The sequence below is a fragment of the Crassostrea angulata genome, chromosome 2 (assembly GCF_025612915.1).
Source record: "Crassostrea angulata isolate pt1a10 chromosome 2, ASM2561291v2, whole genome shotgun sequence".
In the NCBI taxonomy this organism is placed as follows: domain Eukaryota; kingdom Metazoa; phylum Mollusca; class Bivalvia; order Ostreida; family Ostreidae; genus Magallana; species Magallana angulata.
The window spans coordinates 79,647,634-79,675,296 of NC_069112.1; the positions used below are offsets into that span (position 1 = coordinate 79,647,634).

A 27,663-nucleotide genomic window follows, 5' to 3' on the forward strand; every position below is an offset into this window, starting at 1 on the left:
TATTTAGTAAAGAAAAAATCCAATTACTTCAGCTGTAAAGTTTGAGCATTTTCCTATACTTTTATACAGAGATCTTTGTCTAAATGAGGTAAATATAACCTACACATAGCCAAGGTCATAGAGCCCTCTTAAGTACGTTAAAATTTCTACATTCAGTTCTCATTCAAGCCAGCTAAATACAACATTTATGCAAAGTGTTCATAACGCCATACAGCCAAAGATGAACAGACGAGTACTTTTAGTGACAACAGCTAAGTTTCCGGTCGGTACTATACATAGACAAGTGGTCAACTAGTGGAGAGATGATGGGAGTGTCTGATTCACAGGAAAGTGGAATGTCAACAAGATTTCCTTGGTTTTCTAAACACACTCTTGATTTTCCACCGTTCGTAGTTAAAATATCACACACTCAGGAAGTAAAATCAATGTGCTTGAGAACGATATAAACAGTAAAACAACAAAGCAGTGGAGAGAGAACACAATGTATTCTAACATAAAATTGTCTTTATATTAAACGAAGTTAAGCAAGCCAATAATGTTTAATAAATAAACTTCATTTAAACGTTATCATCGGCTCTACGAATTCGTAATAAAATGAAAAGAGAGATAGAGACATTTAATTTGAATGTGTGACATTTTTATACAGCAATAATTTTATCATATAAGATACTGTATGGTAATTAAATGGTACAAACTAGTTCGTCATAAAGCGGAGAGAGACATGTAAATTGAACGTGTAACATCTTTTTTAGACAGCAATAAGTTTATCAAATAAAGATACTGTATGTTAAAGAAATGTTATGGGTTCTATAATTGATAAAGTTTATAATATCATAGAAAATAGAAGCAAACCGCCTGTATAAAGCAAATAAAAATATTTCTTGAATATTTATCATATTAACAATTAGCAGGTGTTGAAAACCCACAGATCTCCCTGAATATGTTAAGGAGTTGGAAGATCAAATCATCATCGAAAACAGTCGCACTGGTATACTGATGTCGGGTTCGATATCCCGACTTGCTCACAGTTCACTTCCGGTAACTCAAGCTTTCAGAAAATCACGCCAGCTAACACACAAATACGAAACCTCGCAATTTTTTAACAAATTGATACTACGGTTTCTGTAAATTACAATGAATTGATTATACATCAACGATAAATTGCTAAAAAATTTTCAGCATAAGTTTCATTTTCAATAAATCATGGTAAATACAAAATTATTGATGACAGTTTTTCTTTTTTTCGGTAAAACTAGCTGATAAAAAATCACAGATTGCTATGTGGTTTATATAACCCAAATCTTTTGTCATAACACACGCACAATTTTCAGATCCTATTACTTCATACCGGGTATCTTATCCGAGAATTATTCTTCCAAAGAATTGAAATCTTGCTCACGATCATGTTATGGAAAATTATTTCATATTCGTTAAAGTCTTTTCTTGAAGTAGGTGAGAGGAAAAACCTCTAACGTGTGACTTTGGTTCACAGCAAAAATACCCTTACTATGGATGGCTCATGATAAACGAAGATAAAATGTATAAAAAGAAAAGTGGAGAACCTCAGCTTTAGGGGGCTGATCATAATGATGAATGGTTCTGTAGATATAAAAGAACCTCCATTACAATGGGTTGGGTCCTTTTCACAGCACAGGTCATAAGTGGTTATGCAGAGATACAGGCAACCTCCATAACAAATGCTTATGGTAGGAATAAAAGAACCTCCGTTTTCAGGGGGTGGTCATAAATGGTTCTGGAGAAAGCTGAGGATCATAGTCTTGTAATGTTCACTGGCCTCGTGGTTCCGGATCCCGTGCCGCTCATTGGGGTAAATCTACAACGACAGACATATAACAGTGAAGAGGGGTACACCTTCATTCACAGACATACTTGATTATCATAACCATCAGAATATTTCAACAAATGTTATACCGAAACAAACTTCAATATTACAAGCAATCCGTTAGGTTTACAATGACTATGATAAACTCTATCAATTGGATATTCAAAGTTATTTAGGTAGATCTCAAAAGTTACAGATATGACTGTTTACCATTGATCAGGTTAGCATCAGGCATGGGCACGATTACTTAAAAATGTAATCGATTAATAATCGATTACATAGGGGAATTTTGTGTAATCGATTATTAATCGATTACACTCATTTTTGTCCAGTAATTGATTGTAATCGATTACTTTACAACATGTAATCGATTAATAATCGATTACTTAAATGGTACCTCTTCAGAACATATCATATAAACTCTTCAAGTTAATTTGATTTTATTAAAGATGTATTTTCATTATATGAATGATTGAAAATTTGAGACTTCATATTTCAATCTTAATAAGATAACATTTTATAATATCTAATGCTTATTCAAATCATAAGCAATTATAAGGAGAGCTCTGTCATTTAGATTATGAAAACAAAGTTTTTTTCTTGGAAGTTAACGACTTTGTATGAAATCTTGACCTTGCACCATTAACATCATAATCATTCTGTTGTGATTGATAAATTTCGACAACAGGAATTAAATTAAAATTTTATAATTTTAAAAATATCATCGGCAATATATACAAAGAACTTTGAGGGAACTTCTGATTTAATAGATCCTTGTTGGGGCTATTTCAATTGTTATCTAAACATGATTAGGGTGCTCACATCTCATTAACTGCTTTGTGCATTCCTTACCTGGCAAGAACAAACACACTTACTGACACTTACACACCCTTTTGTTTCTTTCTCTGGCCAAAAAGACACTAAATATAACACCCCTCTTTCTCTCTCTCTCTCTCTCTCTCTCTCTCTCTCTCTCTCTCTCTCTCTCTCTTTAAATAATGGTCAGTAGCTTAGTTATTTTTTTAAACCACACTAGGTTAAATAATCAAAAAAATTCTGCAAGGAAGTGTAAAACACAGAGTGAACTGATTATTTGATTATATACTCAATTTGAACCAATAGGTATATTTTAAGTGAAAATGGAAAATCATAAAAAAATGAATATAAACAATTTTATCTTATAAATATTTTATAAGATGTATTAAAAACAACACTTGAAGAGTTTTTTTCCTACAACATGTGCATCACAATATGTTTATGCAAAGAGTAATCAAAAGTAATCGAAAAAGTAATTATAATTACACTGAACTTTTTGGCTGTAATCATTTAATTACAGTTACAAGTAATCGAAAATCTCTTCGATTACAGGTTACTGTCGATTACTCGAAAACATTACAATCGATTACGATTACTCGATTACGATTACCCAATGCCAGGTTAGCATAGGTGCATGTAGGAGGGTAAAATAAAACTACCTTATAAGTATGCAAGGTGAAAATTTTACACGTTAAAAATATCACCTGTAATTTGTATAGTCAAAAATATTTTACCTATTACTTGAATTACTTACAATGTTATAATTTTATTTGGTATGTAAGACTATTTTACCTATTATTTGTTTGATCTACACTAGATACCTGTAATCTGTAACAAGCGTACCCTACTCTATCAGTAATCTGTTGGCATACACCTTTTTACCTGTAGTCTGTATGGCCTCCGCTATGTATGTGTATTGTCTACAGTGTTTTACCAATGATTTGTATATTTTACATTATTTGAACTGTAATCTGTACGCTTTACACTAATTAAACAATAATCTGTATGGCTTACACAATTTACCTGAAATAAGTAGGGTTTACACTATTTTACCTGTAATCTGTATGGATAACACTATCTTACCTGTAATCTGTATGATTTACATAATTTACCTGTATAGTTTAGACTATTTACCTGTGTGGTTTACACTATTTAACTGCAATAAGGTTTTCGCCATTTACCTGTAATTGGGTTTACACTATTTACCTGTGTTGTTTACACTATTTATGTTTACCTGTGTAGTTTACACTATTTACCTGTAATAGGTTTACAGTGTTTTACCAGTAATCTGTATGGTTTAAACTATTTACCTGTATGGTTTGCACTATTTACCTATGACAAGGTTCACATTATTTACCTGCAATCTGTATGGTTTAAACTATTTACCTGTATGGTTTGCACTATTTACCTTTGACAAGGTTCACATTATTTACCTGTTATCTGTATGATTTACACTTTTTACATGTAATAAGGTTCACATTATTTACCTGTAATCTGTATGGTTTAAACTATTTACCTGTATGGATTTGAACTATTTACCTTTGATAAGGATTACATTATTTACCTGCAATCTGTATGGTTTAAACTATTTACCTGTATGGCTTGCACTATTTACCTTTGACAAGGTTCACATTATTTACCTGTTATCTGTATGATTTACACTTTTTACATGTAATAAGGTTCACACTATTTACCTGTAATCTGTATGGTTTAAACTATTTTCCTTTGATAAGGTTCACATTATTTACCTGTAATCTGTATGGTTTAAACTATTTACCTGTATGGTTTGCACTATTTACCTTTGATAAGGATTACATTATTTACCTGTAATCTGTATGGTTTGCACTATTTACATGATGGTTTGCACTATTTACCTTTGATAAGGTTCACATTATTTACCTGTTATCTGTATGATTTACACTTTTTACATGTAATAAGGTTTACATTATATACCTGTAATCTGTATGGTTTGCACTATTTACTTGCAATAAGGTTTACATTATTTACCTGTTATCTGTATAATTTACACTATATACTTGCAATAAGGTTTACATTATTTACCTGTAATCTGAATGATTTACACTATTTACCTTTGATAAGGTTCACATTATTTACCTGTTATCTGTATGATTTACACTATTTACTTGTAATAAGGTTTACATTATTTACCTGTATGATTTACACTATTTACTTGTAATAAGGTTTACATTATTTACCTGTAATCTGTATGGTTTACAGGCTTTCACTAGAGCCGTTATCAGAGCACTGGTATGGTGGAAGTGGACGTTTTCGTCAATCAGTCCGTGAATTATCAGGATTCTGTTCTCCCTGTGAAACAAACACAGCTCTGTTAAAGAGACTACGTCATAATACATCTCTGTTCTATCACCAAACAGAGGATATTTTAAAGATATTCATTAGATTTTTAAAGCCACTTTAATTTGATTGAAGAACAAGGTAGTATCATTAATATGTGTTAATTATCAATTTTTAATGATTTTATTGTTAAAGCAATTAATGAAATTGAATTTTCATCGAGATGTATTTTCCCTATAATACATTGTGTTAAACATCTTTTACTTACTCGTCGGGGAATTGGTCGACGTGACTCAGCACCGACCCATTCCTGTAGCCAGCCTCGTTTTCAGACGGCAGGTTAAGGTAGCGCTCCGTATATCCAGTGTCGTACAGCAGCCAGTTAACGACAGGGGCACCAGCTATCCCTACCTGTAAGATTCAGAAAGTGTTGTCAGTTGAGAGAATGTAAACCAAAACTGTTATTCATATCAATTTTATGAAGGAGAAAATTCAATAGCTAGAGAATTTGCATGTAAACAAGTATAAACTGGGCCTTATAGACCTTCAGGCTTCACAGGATTTGATCAAGTAACCAACCAAATTAACTATACATCCTGGAGAACTTTTAGACATCACTGTTAGCTACTTATAACTGAATTAGAGAAAAACATATTAACAATTTTGCAAAAATAAATATATACTGTAAACAAGGAAATATTCATCCCCGTTTAATTTTTGCCCTTCTTGTCTAAGAGCAAATTTAAGACTGAGCGAATTGCATTGGCTAAAATTCTCTCTTTTAAATATAACTTTGTATGTTCTGAATACAAGAGAGCTCACAGAGATTGCCTTACCTAGAAAAATTAGGGACATTGTATAATCCTTCATTGGGAAAAGTTCAAATAAATCAAAATATATCTTGCTATGGTTTTTTCCAAGAATTTACAATGCATCATGGTGTTGTGTTTTCCCTTGATCTTATTGAAGCACTGGGACAACACAGACTGACCATGTCTGAATGTTATTTATCTTCCCATGAACACGTCTGGTCTAAGTGTTGTTCATCTTACATTGAACACCTCTGGTCTGAATGTTATTTATCTTCCCATGAACACATCACATCTGAATTTTGTTCATCATACCTTCAACACATCTGGTCTAAATGTTGTTCATCTTACTATGAATACAGCATATCTAAATGTTGTTCATCTTACCTTAAACACATCTGGTCTAAATGTTGTTCATCTTACTATGAACACATCTGGTCTAAATGTTGTTCATCTTACTATGAATACAGCATATCTAAATGTTGTTCATCTTACCTTAAACACATCTGGTCTAAATGTTGTTCATCTTACTATGAACACATCTGGTCTAAATGTTGTTCTTCTTACTACGAACACCTCTGGTCTAAATGTTGTTCATCTTACTATGAACACCTCTGGTCTAAATGTTGTTCATCTTACTATGAACACATCTGGTCTAAATGTTGTTCATCTTACTATGAATACAGCATATCTAAATGTTGTTCATCTTACCTTAAACACATCTGGTCTAAATGTTGTTCATCTTACTATGAACACATCTGGTCTAAATGTTGTTCATCTTACTACGAACATCTCTGGTCTAAATGTTGTTCATCTTACTATGAACACCTCTGGTCTAAATGTTGTTCATCTTACTATGAACACATCTGGTCTAAATGTTGTTCATCTTACTATGAACATATCATATCTAAATGTTGTTCATCTTACTATGAACATATCCTATCTAAATGTTGTTCATCTAACCATGCACATATCACATCTAAATGTTGTTCATCTTAAAATGAACAAAATGCTTTTAACATTACCTTGAACACGTCGGGTCGTTGAGCGATGCCCAGTAAGGAGAGGTAGCCTCCGTAGGACCAGCCATGGATGCCTACTCTGGTCATGTCCACACAATAACCAGCCGAGGACAGGTACTGCAGCCCCTCAACCTGGTCCTCAATCTCCACAGTACCCTATAGTAAACAAGCTCTACTTAGTATACTTCTATTTATTTTAAAGTGACCTGTCGAGGACAGGTACGGCAGCCCTCGGTTCAGTCCTGAATCTCCACAGTACCCTACAGTAAACAAGCTTCTAATATACTTCTATTTATTTTACAGTAACCGATCGAGCACAGATACTGTAGCTCCTCACCCTGGTCCTCAATCTCCACAGTACCCTATAGTAAACAAACTCCACTTAAAAAACATCTATATATTTTACAGTAACCGGCCGAGGACAGGTACCACGGCCCTCACACTGGTCTCCAATCTCCACAGTACCCTTTCGTAATTAAACAATCTCTACTTAATATACTTCTATATATTTTACAGTGACTGGCCGAGGAGAGATCCTGGTCCTCAATCTCCACAGTACCCTACATTATATAAGCTCCTTATGCCAACTCAACTTTATTTCTTATAATTCAGATCAAATTTATCAAACATGCTCTTTATGTGTACAATAATAGTTTCATGTTAACTTTATTAAGTCAGTGGTAATTTTTTGTCTTAAACTACATCTACATGCCATCAATTCTAAATCTCTTTAATAGTGTCATTAATGAACTTACCAGTCTGTTTTTGATGTGGGATTCAAACTTTAGGCCCCGCCCACATGATCCCCGGCCGTCGATCACTACGACAGCATACCCATTGGACGCCAGGGCATGATGACGCAGAAACCTGAAAGGGAAAATGTTAGTATAATATCATCCATTTATCACCATACCACAAAATCTGAAAATGTTCATCCCAGGCCTGTTGAATGATTAACTACCATACATATGTAATTCTTGTTGACTTGTTAACACTGAAACACTGTATGGCCTACTAAATTTGACCTACACTGACCTGGTTTCTTTGAAGCAGTTGTAAACCTGTTTATTCACCTTGAAACACTGAACTTGACCCCTAAATACCTTATTTCTAAGCAATCTGCTACATTCAGCCATAAAACACTGATTTGATCCATTATTAAACTGCATGGACCTGATTTCATTGAAACAGTTGGTGACCTACTGACCCAATTTCATTGAAGCAGCTGTTGACCTACTGACCTGATTCCCTTAAAGCAGTTGGTGACCTGTTGTACCTGGGGTCCCCCGTACACCATTACCACGGTGGGGTATTTCTTGCCTGCCTCCTCCCCGTGAGGGTGAAAGAACAAGCCGTGGTGAGTGAACCCCGACTGACTCTGGTACTGGAATAGTTCAGGGGCGTTGTAGTCTGGGCATGCTGTAAAACAAAAACTGGTTCTGAAAGTTGAATCATGAAGACAAACAGAGACCAGTTCTTAAGTTCTATCAAATAGACTGGCATGCTGTAAAACAAAGACTGGTTTTTAAGTTCAATCATAAGGACTGACCAGAGACCAGTTCTTAAGTTCTATAAAAAAGATTGTTATACTTTCATGTTAAATACTGAAATCTGATTGGTTAAGACGCAGTTCATAATCCTTTCTATTACCCTCAGCGTAAGCAACGGGTAACATTAAAAAATGTTACATGCGCGAAAATTATGCGTGTACAGTTCGCTTTGCGTCGGTTGACAATGGTTTTCTCGGGGTGTCAATTTCAACTGTTACCCTCCCAAACAGGCACTATGTATATATTAGCATGCAGTAAAATCAAAGATAAATTGTTCAGTTTTATCAATTTGTAGGCTTGGGCATGCAATAAAACAAATATTGGTTCTGAAGTTCTATCAAAGAGATTGAAAAAAACTGTAGTTTGGGTATGCTGTAAAACTAATATTGGTTTGATCAGTTTCAATAATACAATATACTAGCTCTTTACATTATGCAATCTTTGAAATCACTGATTGGTTCTAGATTTCTGTCAAAAAGTTTTTCAGCTCTGTGGTAAAAACAAAGATCTGGTTAAAGGGACTTGGACACGATTTGACTAAAAATGTTCAAAATTTATTTTTCCATTTTCAATGTTTACACTAATAAATATAGACGTTTTTAATGCTATGTCAAAATTTGAAAGTCAAATATCAAGTTATAAGCAAGATACAGAGTTCATAGTTCTTTGTTTTGTAAACAAAGCTCGAATATTGTCATTTTTACATATGTGTTGGATTGGTGTAAGTTTCAATCAAATGTATCTTTCTTTTGTTAATAATAGTATTTAATAAGATATTGAGTTAGTTTAAGTTGTTTTTACATGTCATTTTGTCTAAGAAATGGTAATTCTCTACATTACATTTTTTGTAAACAACTATAAGACTCGAGCTTTGTTTACATAACAACCAATTCTTACCTCTGTATCTAGCTTGTAACTTGACTTTAACATTCAATATTTTGGTCAATCATTTAAAATGCTCCAGTAAATCATTTTATACATAAAAAATAAAAATAATTTTTTTTATCTCAAATCGTGTCTAAGTCCCTTTAAACCTATCTAGCTAACATGATAAATTCTCTTCAAAGGTACCTGCCAGTATTTTTAATTATTCCAGCCAACCAAAAAGTTAACCTGATATACTGTAGAAGCAGATATATTCGTTGAGGATTTAATTTCGTTATCAAATTAAATCCATGACAAGTTTTTAATCCAAGTATTAACAAATACAGAGAAATTACAATTATAATATATGACGAAATAAATTAAAAACGAAATCTAATTTGGTTTAAAATCAACGAAATTTTGACACAACGAAACTATGTGCTTCTACAGTACACTATGTACAAGTGAAAATCTTTGATATTTGGTTTCAAACATTGTGTTAGCAAAATACATGGAAAATCATAATGTAGACAATTTGTTTTGAGGATTTTCATTTCATAATTTAATGCTTTCTTTTTTGAATAGGCAAATTAGTTTTTCATCATTAACAGTTGAGATAGCTGCAATATTTTCTGGTGTGAATATCGATCCAGAGAAAGCTACATGTTATAACTCAAGAGATCACTTATCATTATATTGTTAATGTATAATATCTACTAGTATGATATGTAACTCAAGAGATCACTTATCATAATATTGTTAATGTATATTAATATTTACTAGTATGATATGTATTTGGCAGAAAATGGGTTTAAAAACAATTTAGTGTGGATTTGAAAATTTCCTCTAAAGCATATTCCTGAAAGTGTTTATAATTACATAATGCTCAAGATTTTCATCCTTACATTATATATTTTTTTAATTAACTTCCTTTTCAGGGATACTTAATTTAATTATTTTAAACAAATTTCATAAAATCTTATCAGCATAAAAATTGTAAAAATGTTGAATGCCTTTACTCAAAAAAAGGTTCTAGAAAAGGGAAGATTTTTTAAAACTGAATAATTAATACCCCTGACATGTAACAAATAACCCATTATGAAAATAATTAATTCATCTTGTTGAACTCAAATTTTTTTAAGATTTCAAAAATTATCAAATGCAGGCATAGATGGTAATCAAAATTACAACTTGTTGCTTTTAAGTTGTTAAAAAGATAGAGAAGTACTATTCTATTTGTTCTGAATGACAATAATTAACTTGTCAATGAGATGAAAGCATGCCTAAATAATGGCATCCATGACCTAAAAAGGGGGGTACCATTTTGTTGCTTTTTAAAGAGGTGCATATTTATTTAGAGACAAAATACAAGCTCTTGTGTTTTTATATGTCTTTAAGTTTTTAGGAACAGTAGTGGGTTTTTTATAAGGCATTTTTGGAATAGGGGGGGGGGGTGATGCAAACTGTCTTCATCCAAATTAAGATTTGGTTCTTTGATATCATTATCTTATTCACTCTGTGACTCTTTTTCAAATAAACTTTTATTTGCTCTATTCCACATATATAAGGATAATATACTTGGGAGAAATATTGATGAATTTCATTATTTCTTTTCTATATATGGAAGTGTATATGCATAAAAAATTATATTTCAATGATTACGACATTGATGACCTAAAACAAATGTATAAGCAGTTTTGGGGGATTTTTAATTTAAAGAATTTGATGAAAATTGTCTTCTCAGAGTTATCTTAAAAAATGCAGGATTCCTTACAAACAGCCAAAATAAAATGTCAGGAAATAAAAAAAAAATCCTCCAAACCACCTCATTTTTTTGGGGGGGGGGGAGTTATTTTGATACAACATATTGAATTATCACCAAGAAACCCATAACTCCATTATGTAAACTAACCAATGGGCGGCATTATAATTCCCCAGGACTTGGTGCTCATTGGTCTGTCGTTGTCATGGAGAATCTTGTAAACAACACAGGAAGTGGTTTCTCTGGCCGAGCTGTAGACGCTGACAAAAGACGAACAGTCCTAGAGAAGAAACATAAAACAATGTACGACAAAAATATATTCAGGTCACAAACAAAAAAGAATTAGGTCAAAAAGGACAAAATTTAAATCGGATAAAAAGTCCTAATGCCCCCCCTCCCCCAAAAGACAAACTAAACATTCCTAGAGTAGAGAACACAAAATCAGGAGACATAGGTAAGAACGTTAAAAGTAAAACAGAGGAACTATAGAATGATAAAAGAAAGGAGACAGTACATAGTAACATAATCTGGCTGACGTTATACAGCTATAACTAACACCCAGCCACTTATAGAACAGTGGGGGGGGGGGGGGGGGGTCTGATGATGACAAAGCAATCCTCAGACACACAAACCAAAGTTTTTTTTCTAAAAACATGAATATACCTTTAACTTAATTTTTTTAAATAGTCTTTTTTCAACAATGGTCCAAAATCAGTGATGTTATTTCGGATATTATTTGTGTTAATTTCATCTCAATGAATGCTCTCTGATATTGTCCTTCTTGTAAGGTCATAAAAAACTTAAGTTTTGAGGACAAAAGAGAATGCTGGTACCGTAAAATACAAAAAAGAAATTTTATCTCAACAATTCCATGTCTAAAGTGTTCAAATTTATGATATAACATCTCTCTTTACAGCTTCAATTATACTAGTAAAATATCTAACATGTATCTATTCCAAATCTCTATTCCTCAATGTGATTTTTAATGATTTTCTAAATTTAACAAGCTTAACGCCAATAATAGAAGTTTGAGGCATTTATACACATGAATATACCTTTAACTTAATTTTTTTAAATAGTCTTTTTTCAACAATGGTCTAAAATCAGTGATGTTATTTTGGGTATCATTTGTGTTAATTTCATCTCAATGAATGCTCTCTGATATTGTCCTCCTTGTAAGGTCATAAAAAACTTAAGTTTTGAGGACAAAAGAGAATGCTGGTACCGTAAAATACAAAAAAGAAATTTTATCTCAACAATTCCATGTCTAAAGTGTTAAAATTTATGATATAACATCTCTCTTTACAGCTTCAATTATACTAGTAAAACATCTATCATGTATCTATTCCAAATCTCTATTCCTCAATGTGATTTTTAAAAATGGGGGGGGGGGGGGTGTTTTTTTTATTTGATCAAGGAAATTATTGCAATTTCTGCCGCTCTTGTTTCTGAGACTTTGAGACTCGCCCTATGAGCTTCGCTAAGTACGGATTTCCCTGAAGTACATTATAGTTTCGCATGCAATGATTTTCTAAATTTAACAAGCTTAACACCAATAATAGAAGTTTGAGGCATTTATACACATGAATACATGTATGTACACATGTTTCATTAAAAATAGACAAATCTGGAAAACTTTCCAACAGATGCTGACAACACACAAAGCATAAAAAACTAAAATTTCCTGGTATCACTTATCTCCCTATTAACTGAGAGCATTTTCTTACTGTCATAAAGTCACCATGTCTACTAAGTACTAATTTTAAGAGCTTTCTCCAGGAATTTTGAATTCTTGGTGCCTATCCATAGTTCTGTTTTTATGCTGATGGAACTCTGGGTGGAGTCTGAGTTTATTGTAACTGGCCCTAGGATCATGAAGCAATCTCAGACCTTAGTAAAAAATTGTACACTGTCCTACTGTTTTGTGTTTTGAAAAACATTAAAAGAATGAAATGCTTTTGAAATGTGTCTCTATGTTATGTTAACAGTCACAAATTTGAAGCATAGTTTTAAAATATGTTATGATTTACTGAATGATTGAAATTTGGACTTTTGTCATACTAGTAAATTGCTTCATGATCCAGAGGCCTGGATAGTAAGGATATTGTCTAGGTTAGTGGTGCCTGGTTCTTTGTTGTGCTTGCTGAACTCAGGGCAGAATCTGGGTTTATGGTAACTAGTTCTTTGATGTATTCACTGACTGATAGACAGTTTCATAATAACAAACTTGGGTCATAACTAATTGTTTAAAATGTTTGTTCGTAAAATCCTTCTCTGTGCCATGAAGGCGAAGAAGGCTGTTGCTTAACCCCAGTTTCCGTGGTGCTAAGCAGATGAATGTCATTAACTCCCCTGGATGGGACACCATTCCATCGCAGGTTAACCCCCAGCGTAAGCCAGTACCCAATTTCAGCTGAGACAATGAGATAAAGTGCCTTGTCTAAGAACACAACATCAAGTGACCACATCAGGGTTTGAACCAGCAACTTTTCAGTTACTGGCCTAACGTCCATGACCACTGAGCCATGTGCTCCTTTAGAGACAAACTTGGAGATTTAGATAACAAACTTGGGTCATCACTGGTTGTTTAGAGTATTTACTAAGGGCAGAACATGGGTTAAAGGTACCTAGTTCTTTGCTGTACTTACTGAACTCAGTGACACTGCGTGTGAGTACCCTGGGGTGGTCAGTCTCACGGGCTCGCTCGGCTTTGAGTAGGTCACAGCATATCTGAAAACAGAACACCATCACTTATTGTACCTCACTACATCAACAAATATACTTTGTAAGACTTTCCATCACAAAATGGAGATTTAAATGTTTGGTTAAATTGTTTGTATCATTCGATTTGGTTGCATAACATCATAGCTCAGTGGTTGAAACGTCAAGGTAACCATATCTGACTTTTATACTTCTGATGCATCATGCTATCTTTCATATAAAAACAAGTAAATTTTCTGCTGATTTGAGAAATGATTCCAATGGGTGTTTAAACCAATCATCCTTAGAACAATTGCGTTCTATTTGTGTCAATTATCAATAAAGAGCATAAACCAAGCTACAACTGAAACCAGGCATAGAATGCATTTTGTTATTTACAAATTATGCACGTACATAGATGTAGAGAAATTGAATATCAGAACAAATTCCAAAGGTCAAAGGGCAACAACTCTGATTTGACTTTTACCTGACTTTGTGACATCAACTTATTGCTACATCATAAAAACTACCAACTTGTGTCTGCAAGAATGCCTAAAATGTCGGGGAAAGTGATAATTTATAAGATAAAATCAAATTCTGATTAATTTAGAAAATAACTTGAGTGTCAACCAATGAATTATATACTGAACTTCACAACTGTAACAAAAAGCCAAGAAAACTCAGCTACATTGTTGACATTTAAAAAATATCCAGTCCATGGGCAATAACTCTACTGAAAATTGATCATTCAAAGCTGTACATGAATTGGCTTTTAAAAGTTAGAACTTAGGCCAGCATTTTTTTATTTTTAGATTTACGAGATATTTTTCAAATTATTTGGTGAGGAGGAGGGAAAAAAAATAAAAATAAAATTGAAAAATTTGTCCGTCGAGAAAAAAAAATAAAAATAAAACACAATTTTTCAACAATATTTTTTTTTATTTTTAAAATAAGAACACGTGTCCAGGAGCTGCCATTTTTTAAATATATAAGTAATTTTGGTTGTTGATGTTCTTATCATAACATATTTTATCCATGGGCACTGTAAATTTGTGTTGATTTATTGTATATGCATGTATAAAAACGAAGGTTTTTTTTTATATACAAGTACATACTGTACATATACATTAAGACCAAAAAAAAAAATTAAGGGAGTTTTCACTTCTTCCTTGCAGAAAAATAGGATGAAGTATGAGAAATCATTCATTTGATTAAATTAACAATGCTTTTCACAAATTCAAAATTTAAAATATTGTTACTGAAAATAAATTGGATTAGATGCATGTCCATAAATGTCAGTAAAAAATCAAACAAGTTTTTTTATTTAAAAAAGACTAACTAATTTTTAAAATTTTAATTATTTATGTAATTATACCTTTAATAAAGGAAATGATTCGTTATTTTGTTAGCTTAATGACAAATAAAATCATTCTCTTTCCTTCAGTCATAAGACTCCTGTGTTCAGTGTATTTAGGGTTATTAGTCCAACCCTATGACCCACTTACAACCGTTATGTAGAGGATCTATTTCCAAACGGTTAAATTATGATTATTTTAGAATTTATTTTGCAAAAATGTTTTTAAAAAAGTTACTTATTATTTTCTTGCCGATGAGTTTTTTTTTTAATTTACGGAATTGTGATAGAACAACTTCTCTTTCTTGAGGAAATTCTGGCTAAGTTGCCGATCACAAAACTTAATAGTCGTAAATTGTAGGGTTGGACGAAAGCAAACAGTAGTAGGCCCAATGGTATTTTTTTTTTGCTGACTTCTAGTGCCTGTGACTTGATCGGAAAGAACTTGGTCTTTTTAATCAATGCATGAACAACAATAATTCAGACTACACATACGTGATTGCATCAACATTTATTTTTATTTTTACCAGAAAGAAAATTTCGGGTCGGAGGAAAAAATAAAATTAAAAGCTAGTTCAGGTCCTTTTATTTTTATTTGAATTTTTTAAAAAATAGGGTCGGCGGGTTTGTAAATCGAAATTTCAAAAAATGCTGGCCTTAGCATTATTTGTGACTGTTTTCATGCTTTAAAGCAATATGAGCTGTATTTTTTATAATTTTATTTTGCTGCAAAAACCTGATAGTATGATAAGTCTGCCTGTAACGTAAACTTTTATTATAAATAAGATTTTAAAAAATCATTAAATTTTGTCAGGAGAAAGATTTCCCTTATAAGGAATATATAGCAGATCAATTTTTTTACAGGACGACAATAATTCAATTTTGCTCCAATTAAGGCTTCTTAATGGCTTTTCCAACAAAAACAGAGCTAACAGAAATTTTAAAACCATGATATTTTTTGTCATTTTAGTACAAAGTAACATTTTCTTCAAAAAAATTTTCAACATGAAAATTGCAGCTCATATTGCTTTAATATTCCATTAAAGGTCATCTTTTGGAAACATTCTTCAATAAAGCACAGGCTGGTTATATTTCAAAATGTATAGCTTTCTAGTATAATGATAAACAATTTGAAATATATTCTTAAAGCAAAATTTGAGGGGTGGCGAGGGAACTAAATTTAAAAAATATTTGAAATACATAAAAATGCTAAAGAATGATCGAACTAATGACATTTGTTTGGTCGAATGATTTACAACATACAAGACAGTTGACCGATTCCTTATTTTAAGTGAGTACTTAATTCCACTATTCGCCCGTGTTGCATCAAATCACAAGAATAAAATAGCGAACACCAAACATTTATCACATTTTCATTTAGTTTCATCTGAGTGTCCAAAATCAATTTTGAAAACCCGTGAGATGCGCTTCTCGCGATTTTATGCGGAAATTACCTCCTTGCGTTTAAATAGGAATCTACGGGACTTACAGGTGAGTTTCTAGGACGCTGTCCTTCAGGGCAACAAAGTAGACAATGTCTCTCTTCTCATCGACCCATATCTACAATCAACAAAACACGTCTTTCTCAACATTGCACGCTTTAATGCATCTTTTTACTTTTGTCTTGATGTTAAAATCAAATTTGAAATCAGTTTTTACCTTCAAAATTCATTGTATATACACTCTTTTGCCTAAAACATTTTTTGTCTAATCTACTGACTAATACAAAAACGTATGGCTAGCCCACAAAAGTTTATCTTTCCCTTACGTCTTCTCCGAGTTTTATTCATCTTCTTTACCCCTCTTAGTCCCCACATTTACCCATCTTTCCATCACATGTTTTCCCCATTTTACCCATGGCCGTTACCCCTGTTAGTCCCCACATTTACCCATTTTTTCATCAACTAGGCAATAATCCTTATTACAATTTCAAAATATGAATATGAAATTGTAGGCACAAAATTCATATACTGTGGAATCATTAGAATTCGTGGTGGCTCAATTTTCGTGGAATTCGTGGGTACCTCTCATCAACGAATTAACATCCTCCACGAATTAATAAATTAGGATGATAAAGTCATATTTCCTCTGTATGTTTGAGAGAATACACGAAATTACGTCCCCACGAAGTTGTAAAATTTAAGGAATCCACGAAAATTGGCCCCCACGAAAATTAATGATTCCACAGTACATAATACTGTGGAATCACCAATGTTTGTGGGGGACTAATGTTCGTGGCTATCATGCGTAACCCTTGCCGACGAATTTACATCCCCACAAACGTATATACAAGCATTCGTTTAATGTTTATTGAAATTATCCCAAACTTGTTAGCAATGAAATTACATTGAGCCCCCTAATAAAAATGATTTCAGAAAAGTTCACAACTCTCAGAATTTCAAAATCTGTGAGAGCTGTTTGTAGTGATTTATCACAATATATTAATTAATTAAATAGTTGTTAATTAATTAATTAATTAGTTGTTTGTGTCAGTACCTGTTTTGGGTTCACTTCCCAGTCTCCTGATGTCAACATTACTTCTTTTATCACATTAGCTTTGAATTGTCCATCTGAAAAAAAAAATTATTATTATAGTTCATTGATCTTTATTATTAAAATTTATGAATAAAAAAAAAAACTAAAATGGCAATGAGGATATACATGCATGAAAAAGGCTATGATTATCTGCCAGTAGCATATTCAATTTTATCTTAAGTTACAACTAATATAAATCGGTTTGACACAAGAGAGAGAGAGAGAGAGAGAGAGAGAGAGAGAGAGAGAGAGAGAGAGAGAGAGAGAGAGAGACAGAGACAGAGAGAGAGAGAGAGAGAGAGAGAGAGAGGGAGAGAGAGAGAGAGAGAGAGAGAGGAGAGAGAGAGAGAGAGAGAGAGAGAGAGAGAGAGAGAGAGAGAGAGAGAGAGAAATTGTAGTTTATTATAATGTAACATTTTAATGTGTAACCCTTTTGATGCCTTAAAATGATAGTAACTCATTGACATCTGTTTGTAACTCCTTTAGACTCTACCTTGACATCTGTTAGTAGCCCCTCTAAACCTGTTATTAACCCTTTAGACTCTACCTTGGCAGTTATTAGTAACCCCTCTAGATTTTACCTTGATTTTCCTCTAGAAGATCCATGGCACACATTTTTCTATCACAGTTTTCTAGCTTTGACACGACAGAGTATAAGTGACGGAAGCCCGATTTCTCTGACGCCCACAGGAATTTGATCTCCGAGGGGTTGGGATGAGGTAAAAAGTGTAAAATATCGTGAGTCTAAAAAAAGTCAAACATGGCATTATTTATAGCAATATCAGGAAGACATGGCCCACCTATTCTGATTTGCCTGATACTTACATTGACCCAGATCTCGGAGCTTTCTTCATACAGTACAGTAAGCGGGGGAATGTTTCTCCCGAACACATCCTCCTCCATATCATCATCAGAAAACTGGCGGACAGGAACAAAGAAATCGACCGGTATCAGAACGAGGCTCATCCTCTTCTGCTGTCTGTCCAGCAGTTCCGCATACACACTGAAATAAAACTCAAGTCTTACAAAATAGCAAACTATAATAATATAGAGACAAACAAAAGTTGCATCTAAAACAAGCTTATTGGGATCTGTGCAAGGGACAATTAAAATTTAACATAATTCATGGCATTAGATAAGTTTATTAATTTTTTTAATAATAATTGATGAATGAAAATACTTATAATATGGTATCAGAGAAGTGATTTTTCTCCGCTTTTAAAATGGGACTGTGGTTTTTAAACCTCCAAGGGTTGGTCAATCAAAAATAATACTATATAAACTATATGTATTAAGGTGGCTCTATACACCACTTTTTGATGACGCAGTACGCAAAAAAGTAAATCTGGAAACATGCATTTCCGGTACTGGCTGATTTAAACTGAGGTGAATTGTATGGGAACCGCTATTTTGAAAAATTTGTTAAATGGATAGATTTAATTTGATAATTGGAAAATTTATTACTTACAAGTAATGTGGTATGTGACACCTTCACGTTGTGTGGTATTATTTATCGAAATAAACAATAAAATCAAGTATAAATTTTTAAGAGTTTCTTTAGCATCATCGATATGTTACACCGTAGCGCAGTGGGTTAGTGGGTTCACTACAAATCAGTAGGTCATGAGTTCAATTCCCATCGAGAACAATAAATTTTATAACTTTCTAAAAATTTCTAAAACGTATTTTTTGGTTGAATACCGTGAAAGAAAATTCTAAACAGGTGAAAATATTTCAATTATAATATACTTTAATGCACATTAATATCGACACCTAACGGGGTTGAGAGGGTTGCTTTGAATTTCTCTCAGGTTGGGATACATAAATCCTATTAGCCTAGTCAATGTTCCCCTTTATTTATTTGACTTAGTTTTGCACTAAAGCGAATATATTCACTTATACAGGGCAAAGTCTATAATGAAGTATGCATGTATTTATCATTCCAACATTATATTTAGAAAATTTTCTTAAACTCAGAAATGAAAAGTCCCCAAGGTGTTTGGGCCTTGGGACTTAGGAACGATAACCCTTACATGAGGAACTTTCATACGAAATAAAATTTAAAATATTTTTTGTGTTCATTTGCAATTGTTTTCATTCAATTTTTTATTTCACATTTATTAAAATACATTTTCTTATAACATCAAGCAACTTTTTCAGATGATTTGTCAACAGAGTAAGAAAATATGAAAAAATATGTTTTGGGGAAATACTAAAAAAAATTGCAATAATAACATTTTTGAATGTTAAGAAGTGTTATATTTTTTTTTATGTGTCCGAAGGAAATATCCATCATATGACAAAATAATTTCTCTCAATTTGTTGATAGCTGTCTTTTTAAAAAATATTTTACAAAAACACGAAAAAACATTAAAAAATTCTTTAAAAATACCTATAGTATCCCTATCGTCATTTTAATATTTGATAAGTATATGTTTTGTGGTCTTCTATTGAAAATTGGAATAAACTGTGGGTGTATAGAGCCACCTTAATGTACTATACAGTAAAATAAATTGATTTGTTTTAACTTTATCTCTTGTGTATTATTTATTAATTTTCTGTGTTCTTCTCTTTCACTTTTTAAAATGAAAAACAACGTATTGAACATTGTAATGGCAATAAAAACTGATTTTGCTGTAAGTTGAGCAATATCTTTAAGACTTAGTGTGGTTGCTGTCTATTATCTATTGTGAGTATACACTTACATACCACAGTAAGAATGTACAAATGAACGAGAGCGAGAGACATATAGAGAGAACATCCAGAGAGAGAGACAGAGAGAGAGAGAGAGAGAGAGAGAGATCAGATAGATACAGACGTACTGTTTTCCGTTTGGAGTCCATCCTGCTCTAACCATGTACTCCATCCATGGAAAGAATGTCAGCAGGGGCTCCAACAGCTGAAAGTGCTGTACACCACAAAACTGAAAGTGAAAGTCAAAACATGGGGCGCGCTTGATTAAGCTTATCTTGGTGTACACCGATATACACCGGTGTAAAAATTTTGTATTGTATATCAAGCCCACTTCATTGGTGTAGTGTACATGGTGTAGGGAAGTTAAGAATGAATATGATGGAAAAGAATGCAGTTTTAACAAAGAATCTGCTGTTCTGCGACAATTAATAGGTTTTTTGTGATATAAATGCAATAAAATAAACAAACATTTCAAATTTAATGGCTTTCATACAAACGACAACTTTTATGTGTAACATTACTTAAAAACACCGGTTTGCAAAATTAAGTACTCGCGTAATATTAGGAATTTACAGTAAACCTTAATCCTGTTAAGTACTATTAAATGCATTCAGGGTGAAGTTGTTTCTTTAAGTTGATATTAAAGTTCGTATTCAATTTTTTAAAATTACATTGAATACAAACTTTTTTAATAAAATGAAAATATTGCTGCAATACGTATTATATTGTGACACAAATATCATCATGATACATATTGATACAGAGAACAGTGTATCAACCCAGCATGATATTTTAGATGTTTATACATGTAGCATACCTTGCCTTCACTGTCCAAAGAAAACTTGACTAGCTTCAAAACACTTTTTGCATTGGGAGTACCTAGAAATAAAATTGGATGTAAAATCGAACGGTAAAGAACTAGGTACAGTTTATGTCATATTTGGCCCTGTTTTCGAGTGATTTTTAAAAATATCACAGGAAATTGAAATGTAACGTTTATTTACACCGGAATACCCATAAATTAAGAATCTATAAATAGTTACCTATATAAACTTTCACAAGATTAATTGTGACGTCACAAACAGTGCATTTTCCCGTAATTTTTATAAAAATGAGCAGAAGACACTAGCTTCTTAGTGTATTTTTTAAATAGAAAAATATGTCCGCAGCTGTTGCCCATGATGAAACTCACATAATAACTTCATCATTTGATATCACATAAAATATATTAATTTTGTTGTGGGCGACAGCTTCGGACAGTATTTTAATGAGATTTAAACAACTTTTGAATTTTAGGGTAAATATTGGAGGAAACTGTACCTTCTTTATTTTTGAATGTATTCAACGATTAAATAAAAATTTGAGCTAGCTTTTGGTACACTCAGTTTGAAATACACATAATTACAAAACACAATCTGTACCAGTGACATGTATCTTTTTTATATGGCCACTTTTTGTTCTTGAATTTCTGTTAAATTATTGTGTCATAGACACTACCCCTTTGAATACTACAGTTCTTTGTTACAGCTAAAAGCTTTTCTCATTTTTCCTTTTAAAATCTAACTACCTGTACCTGCAAAATACTTTTGACATTCCCAATTCCAACTTCATTACCTGTTACTGTTAAAACTTTTGAAATCTTCCCCTTCAGTACTACAAACTGTGATGTACATAACTTCACTTCCTGTTACAACATCTACTACATTTGAGACCTCCCCTCTCTACACTACAACTTCCATTTTTAGTACCTTCACAACATGTAAGAACTTTGACATCTCCCCTTTCCATGTCTTGACTTCCTGTTATAACATCTAACAACCTCTGACACCTCCCCTCTCTACCCATCTAACAACCTTTGACACCTCCCCTTTAAGTGTCTTTACTTCCTGTTATAACATCTAACAACCTCTGACACCTCCCCTCTCTACCCATCTAACAACCTTTGACACCTCCCCTTTAAGTGTCTTTACTTCCTGTTATAACATCTAACAACCTTTGACACCTCACCTCTCTACCCATCTAACAACCTTTGACACCTCCCCTTTAAGTGTCTTGACTTCCTGTTATAACATCTAACAACCTTTGACACCTCCCCTCTCTACCCATCTAACACCCTTTGACACCTCCCCTTTAAGTGTCTTTACTTCCTGTTATAACATCTAACAACCTTTGACACCTCCCCTTTAAGTGTCTTTAATTCCTGTTATAACATCTAACAACCTCTGACACCTCCCCTCTCCACACTACCACTACCACTCACCAGCCCGTGGATAACGGTACTGATCCACATTTTTCCCCTCCACTGACGGAGAGAAGATATTGAGGATCTCCACCATTCCCTCGTCCACCTCCTCGTACAGGATACAGTAGGTGGCTCCCCCGGTGGTCACAGGACACCACCAGTAGCCAGTGTAGCGGTCAAACTCCTCCTGCACCACAAAGGATGGCGTTCCTGCGGACAGCGGTTCATCCTCCAAGCTACCACTTCCTGTTGTTGACAAATAATCATACAGTATATAATTATATCTTACCTCCTATAAGAAAATTATTGGTCAACAGCAATCACGCAGAGACCATGTATATTCCATTCATAGTAAGTAGAAAATATTACCCCCCTTGAGCATTATGACGTCATTTTAGAGCATTATGACGTCAGGTCTCGTACCCAAATTGAAATTTTCAATATCATTATAAAAGCTTGATCTTCATTGTTTTATTTACTTTTTATCACAAAAAAAGGCAGTCATTAAGGTATAATCGTTACATTGTTTGTAATTGACCTAATATGGTTTATACATGGTCAGTAAATCCCATATGGGAGCTCGATCTCCTGTTACTTGTGGCTGTCCCTGTAGATGTTACCTGTATCAACCTGTTACTTGTAACTGTCTGTTACCTGAGTCAGTCTGTTACCTGTATTGGTTACCTTAGTCAGTCTGTTACCTGTATTGGTTACCTTAGTCAGTCTGTTACCTATATTTGTTACCATAGTCAGTCTGTTACCTGTATTTGTTACCTGTAGCTGTCCGTTACCTGTATTTGTTACCTGTAGCTGTCTGTTACCTGTATTGGTGTAGGTGAGCCGACACTCCTGATTATCCTCTATGTTGGCGACCCAGATATCACCCTGGTTGATGAAGGCCAAGAGTTGAGAGTTGTGGGGGCAGAGTTTGGGGTCAAGGCGGGCTCCCTCTACCCTACTGCTGGAGATATTCACCGGGAAAACTGGTTCTGTCATCTACATAACCAGTAAAATCTCAAAATGTAATAGCAAACTCACTATTTATGAGTTGTCTATCATATGAAATAAAAAATTTAATGTACGTCATATTGTACACTAAAACGATCAACAACCTCTTTAATATAGTTCCATTTTTTGGGGTACTCAATCAATACAAGACTGTAAAATAAGATTTAATTATATTTTTACCGTAATATCGGGATCGCTACAATAGAAGAGAGAGTTGGAGGCGGGAAACACAAATTTTCCCTCCGACTCGACGAGTTCGTACGATGTGATACCATAAGTCCCCATTCTCTTCCTCTCTCTCAATAACTGCTCCTCTCGCGATAGTTGGGACAATGGAATACTGGCCGGAAACGAGTCCAACAGCGGCCACTGAGACAAGATGCTCGGGTTTTCAGGGACCACCGGGGGGAGATCTGCAAACAGTAGCGTGTTTTCCCGACCTTTGGAGGTCATTCCCAGGAAATAGAGCCTGGTTTTGTTTCCGCTGGGCGTGGTTTGCGTGCGGAAGTGGAAGGAGCCGGGGACACGACTGGCCAGCATCGTGATTAGTTTACGACTCTCGACCACGTTCTGGTGAATCATGCGCCAGGACTGCGGACAGAAACTGGAAATCTGACCAGATGAACTCGAGGTCACCACCTCGGAGAGGTCAGGAGGTATCTCTGTTGCCATGGCTTCAGCAGTGGGATTATTGCCTTCTTTGGTGTTGTAACAGCTTGTCCATGACTTCTTCTTCTAAACCTAGTTATTCACATTATGATTCATTACATAACAATTCATTACATTAGTTTGTTAACGTTGCAGATCAAAGAATTGAATTCAGACTGAATAAACGTCAAACAATTAATATGTCATCTTAACTTATTAAAATAAATAAAATAAATAACTTGAAAAAGAGTACATTAGTGCAGCCCATGTTGCAATTTCAACTCAATGAAAATATTAAATGTGATAATAAAGACCTGGTGAGAAATAGAGCAAAATATTCCTAAAACCTTTTTTTTTTTTTTTAGGTGTAGCCAGAGACATAAATTATGTCTCTGGTGTAGCACAAAATGGAAATTTGGTTGGCTGTACACAATGAAGTACCATGGACACGTAACAACAACAGCAGCAAACTTTGTATATTCCTTATTTACAGCGAGTACTTCATTCCGCAATTCAAACTTTTTTTTTGCATCAAATTGCAATAACATAAAATCATGGCAGCTGAATTTTTCTCATAATTTCATTTAGTTTTTATCTGTCCGATAACTAAAAGCGAGATTTAAAAATGTGCTTTTCGAGACATTTCCTCTCGTTTAATTTGGAATTTACAGTATGTAAATTACCAACGATGAGGTGATTTTCCAAACTATTTTTAATTCCGATGTAAACACATTTACACCCACGTCACTGACCTCAGTACCTAAAACATAATGAAAGATCCGATGTCTATCTATATTTTAAAAAATGTAATCTATATCATTTAAATTTTGTGTCAAATCCCTGTGTTGACATTCAACGAAAGAGAATAGAGGAAAGACTACCTAACAGTCGAATGCCTTTTCCTTTACCAATCCGGGCATTTACATCAATAGATTACACAGCACCAGAAATCTACACGCGTGGATTATGGACAAAGACTGAGAGACTTACACAAACCTCCATGCCTACTTTTTCTGTCCTCTTACAAACTTTTCTTCTCCGCTGAATTTTTGTCGGTTTTCTTACCGACAATTTGCAGTAGTTAGTAAAAGCCGAAAAGCGCACGTCACGGAAAAAGATTCCCCGGATTGAGTTAATCACAGAAGGTCGATATGCCTACTTGTATCTAAATTTGAAAAATGATGATAAAAGGCAAGTGTACAAAATGTAAAGTTAAGTTAGTTGAATAAAAAAATTGAAAAACTATTAATAACGTTTATAGTCAGATGGTTAAAAAAAAAAACACTTATTACAATTAAGAACGAAAAACCATCTAATTTTTCCTATATGATTCTAATATTTTATATATATATAAAACACACATACCTCGGAACCTTACGATTGATATTCTTTTTTTTTTTTAAAATAACCCAATTTGCTTGAGGGTATTATCTATCTAAACCATGTGTGCACATCCTTACAGGAGGGCACTTATTATGAATTGGTCACTCGTGTATCTTAAAAATAGCCCAAATACATGGTATTTAAGGAACTGTGAACTGTTGAACTGTGGAACACTTAACCGAGGATTTTGCCCGGCATCCCTCAATGAAGAATCCTTGGAGTGTATATATATATATATATACAGGCACGTAGCATCAGGGGGGGCCAGGGGGGCCTGACCCCCCCCCACACTTTTTCTCGCAGCAACACATTTTTTAAATAATTACATATAAAAAAATGAATTATAATGGAGTTGCCCCCCCCCCCCCCCACTTTTTTGGAAGTTAGGAAGTTAGTAAAAAATTGGTATGAAAATTAGGAAATGAGTAGTCAAATTGATGTCCCCCCCCCCCCCCCCCCCACGGATTAGGAATTTTATGATTTGGAGGGAAACAAATTTTGGTAGGGAAGAATTTTGTTTTGGAAGTATAGTTGAGTCTACCCCCCCCCCCCCCCCCCCGGATTAGGATTTTGAAGATTTTTGGAAAACTTTCAATTTCCCTTTTTTTTGCTTGTCAAGATTTTTTGGATGGGTCTGGCCCCCCACTTTCAAAAACGATGCTACGTGCCTGATTGATTAAAAGATTTATATCCCACAAAATATGAACTTGTTTATTTTTCAATTCATTTCCACACTCATTCACATCTCCAATGCTGAAGAGTTCCAGTCAAGGTCATAAATAGACTGTTTCAAAATATGTCGTATTTGTAGTTTTACATAGAAAACTATAATGGGCAAACAGAAACTTTATAAATGCATTTAGATGTCAAGTTTTTTGCCATAAAAATAAAATATGGAATTAATAATAAATTAAAAGGAAATATCCGGTATTTATAACTAAACCTTTTAATTTTATAATGTAATATTCATAAAATGATAAGGTTGAAACCTTTGAGTACGACATATTCTGAAACAGGCTATTTGTGACCTTGACTGGAGCTCTTCAGCATTGGAGATGTGAATGAGTGTGGAAATGAATTGAAAAATAAACACGTTCATATTTTGTGGGATATAAATCTTTTAACGGTAGGAACCTAACATTTTATGTTGATAGGGAGTTAAAGGGATGTTCAAAGTAAAAAGTTGAAGCGAGCAGATGATTTAATTCAGCGTATTTCTAACATAACAACCGGCCGAAGTTGGGGCAAATTTTCCCGAATCACTTTGTGTGGCACTGGTCTGAGATTCGGAAGAGACGTCCGTCAAAAATTTTTCAGTCTCGACGAATCTCGCTGAGATTAGGGGAACCGTTGCCATGGTAATCGAGGCTAAAGATGGGTAAATAGCAAAACTTCCCTACTTTGAAGCCATATTAGAAGGTTTTGCCCACTAATGTGTTCAGAGAAGTGTTGTTGCTATGGAGAATTAAGTTGTGTAAAAAATCACACAGAAATTCTTACTTTTTGAAAAGTCCATAGCAACGGCAGTTATTTTTAAAAAATTTAAGATTTTTTTCAAGTGTCATTAAAGTTAAGGACATACTTTAAATTTTCTCACCATTTGATTTTATATATTTATTCATTATAAGTGAATAATATCCATTTAAATATGCCTAAAAATATTATAATTTTTCTTATTTTTAAGCTTGTTACCATAGCAACGGTTCTCAATTTTCATATTTAAATTTAAAAATATTTAAAAACATCAATATTCAATTCGCGCGTACAGTGGAATCGTTTTTATTTGTGGGGGGTCAATTTTCGTGGGTATGGCCAAATTGTTCATGGTCCGTAGGGACATTTCGTTCGTATCGAGCTAATAAGACAAATCAAACGTCTTTTCTAACAGTTTATTTGGTACAGGTCCAGATCGTATGGAGGATTGTATAGTGGCTCTCCCGCAAGAGTGCCATCGAGTATCTTTTATATGATAACATACATAACACTCATTTACGTACAAAATTAACAAATTAATATTCAAGTAAACAAATTCCATAATTATTTGTACTATAAAGTTCTATAATAGATCATGATAAAATCCTGGAAACTCACAAAATAATTTATAATATAATATAAAT

At 33.6% G+C, this 27,663-nt stretch overlaps 1 protein-coding gene across 2 annotated transcripts; it reads right to left on the minus strand.

Annotated features, from left to right (window-relative positions):
• Positions 1 to 466: 466 nt before the first annotated feature.
• On the minus strand, positions 467 to 25,274 carry LOC128171865 (dipeptidyl peptidase 9-like). 2 transcript variants are annotated; one of them, XM_052837639.1, is made up of 18 exons: positions 25,154 to 25,274; positions 23,696 to 24,256; positions 23,329 to 23,503; positions 22,526 to 22,753; positions 21,083 to 21,144; positions 20,394 to 20,494; positions 18,397 to 18,574; positions 18,153 to 18,315; positions 17,533 to 17,606; positions 16,526 to 16,596; positions 13,631 to 13,712; positions 11,133 to 11,262; positions 8,048 to 8,225; positions 7,562 to 7,673; positions 6,810 to 6,962; positions 5,244 to 5,386; positions 4,876 to 4,987; positions 467 to 1,834 (listed from the first exon to the last, which is right to left on the minus strand). In XM_052837639.1, exons 2-18 carry the CDS (start codon positions 24,185 to 24,187, stop codon positions 1,742 to 1,744), a joined length of 2,547 nt encoding a protein of 848 aa, XP_052693599.1. In that variant the 5' UTR covers positions 24,188 to 24,256; positions 25,154 to 25,274; the 3' UTR covers positions 467 to 1,741. The 2 variants fall into 2 exon arrangements, with proteins under 2 accessions (XP_052693599.1, XP_052693600.1); XM_052837640.1 differs by having other exon boundaries at positions 25,160 to 25,250.
• Between the last annotated feature and the right edge of the window lie 2,389 nt (positions 25,275 to 27,663).

Coding starts and splice junctions, on each gene's coding strand:
- LOC128171865 (XM_052837639.1), bottom strand. CDS start 24,187: ATGGCAACAGAGATACCTCCTGACCTCTCCGAGGTGGTGACCTCGAGT. Junction 22,754..23,328: donor GCTCACCTACACCAATACAG/GTAACAGACAGC, acceptor TGTCAACAACAG/GAAGTGGTAGCTTGGAGGAT. Junction 11,263..13,630: donor ACGCAGTGTCACTGAGTTCA/GTAAGTACAGCA, acceptor TTTCTTCTCTAG/GACTGTTCGTCTTTTGTCAG.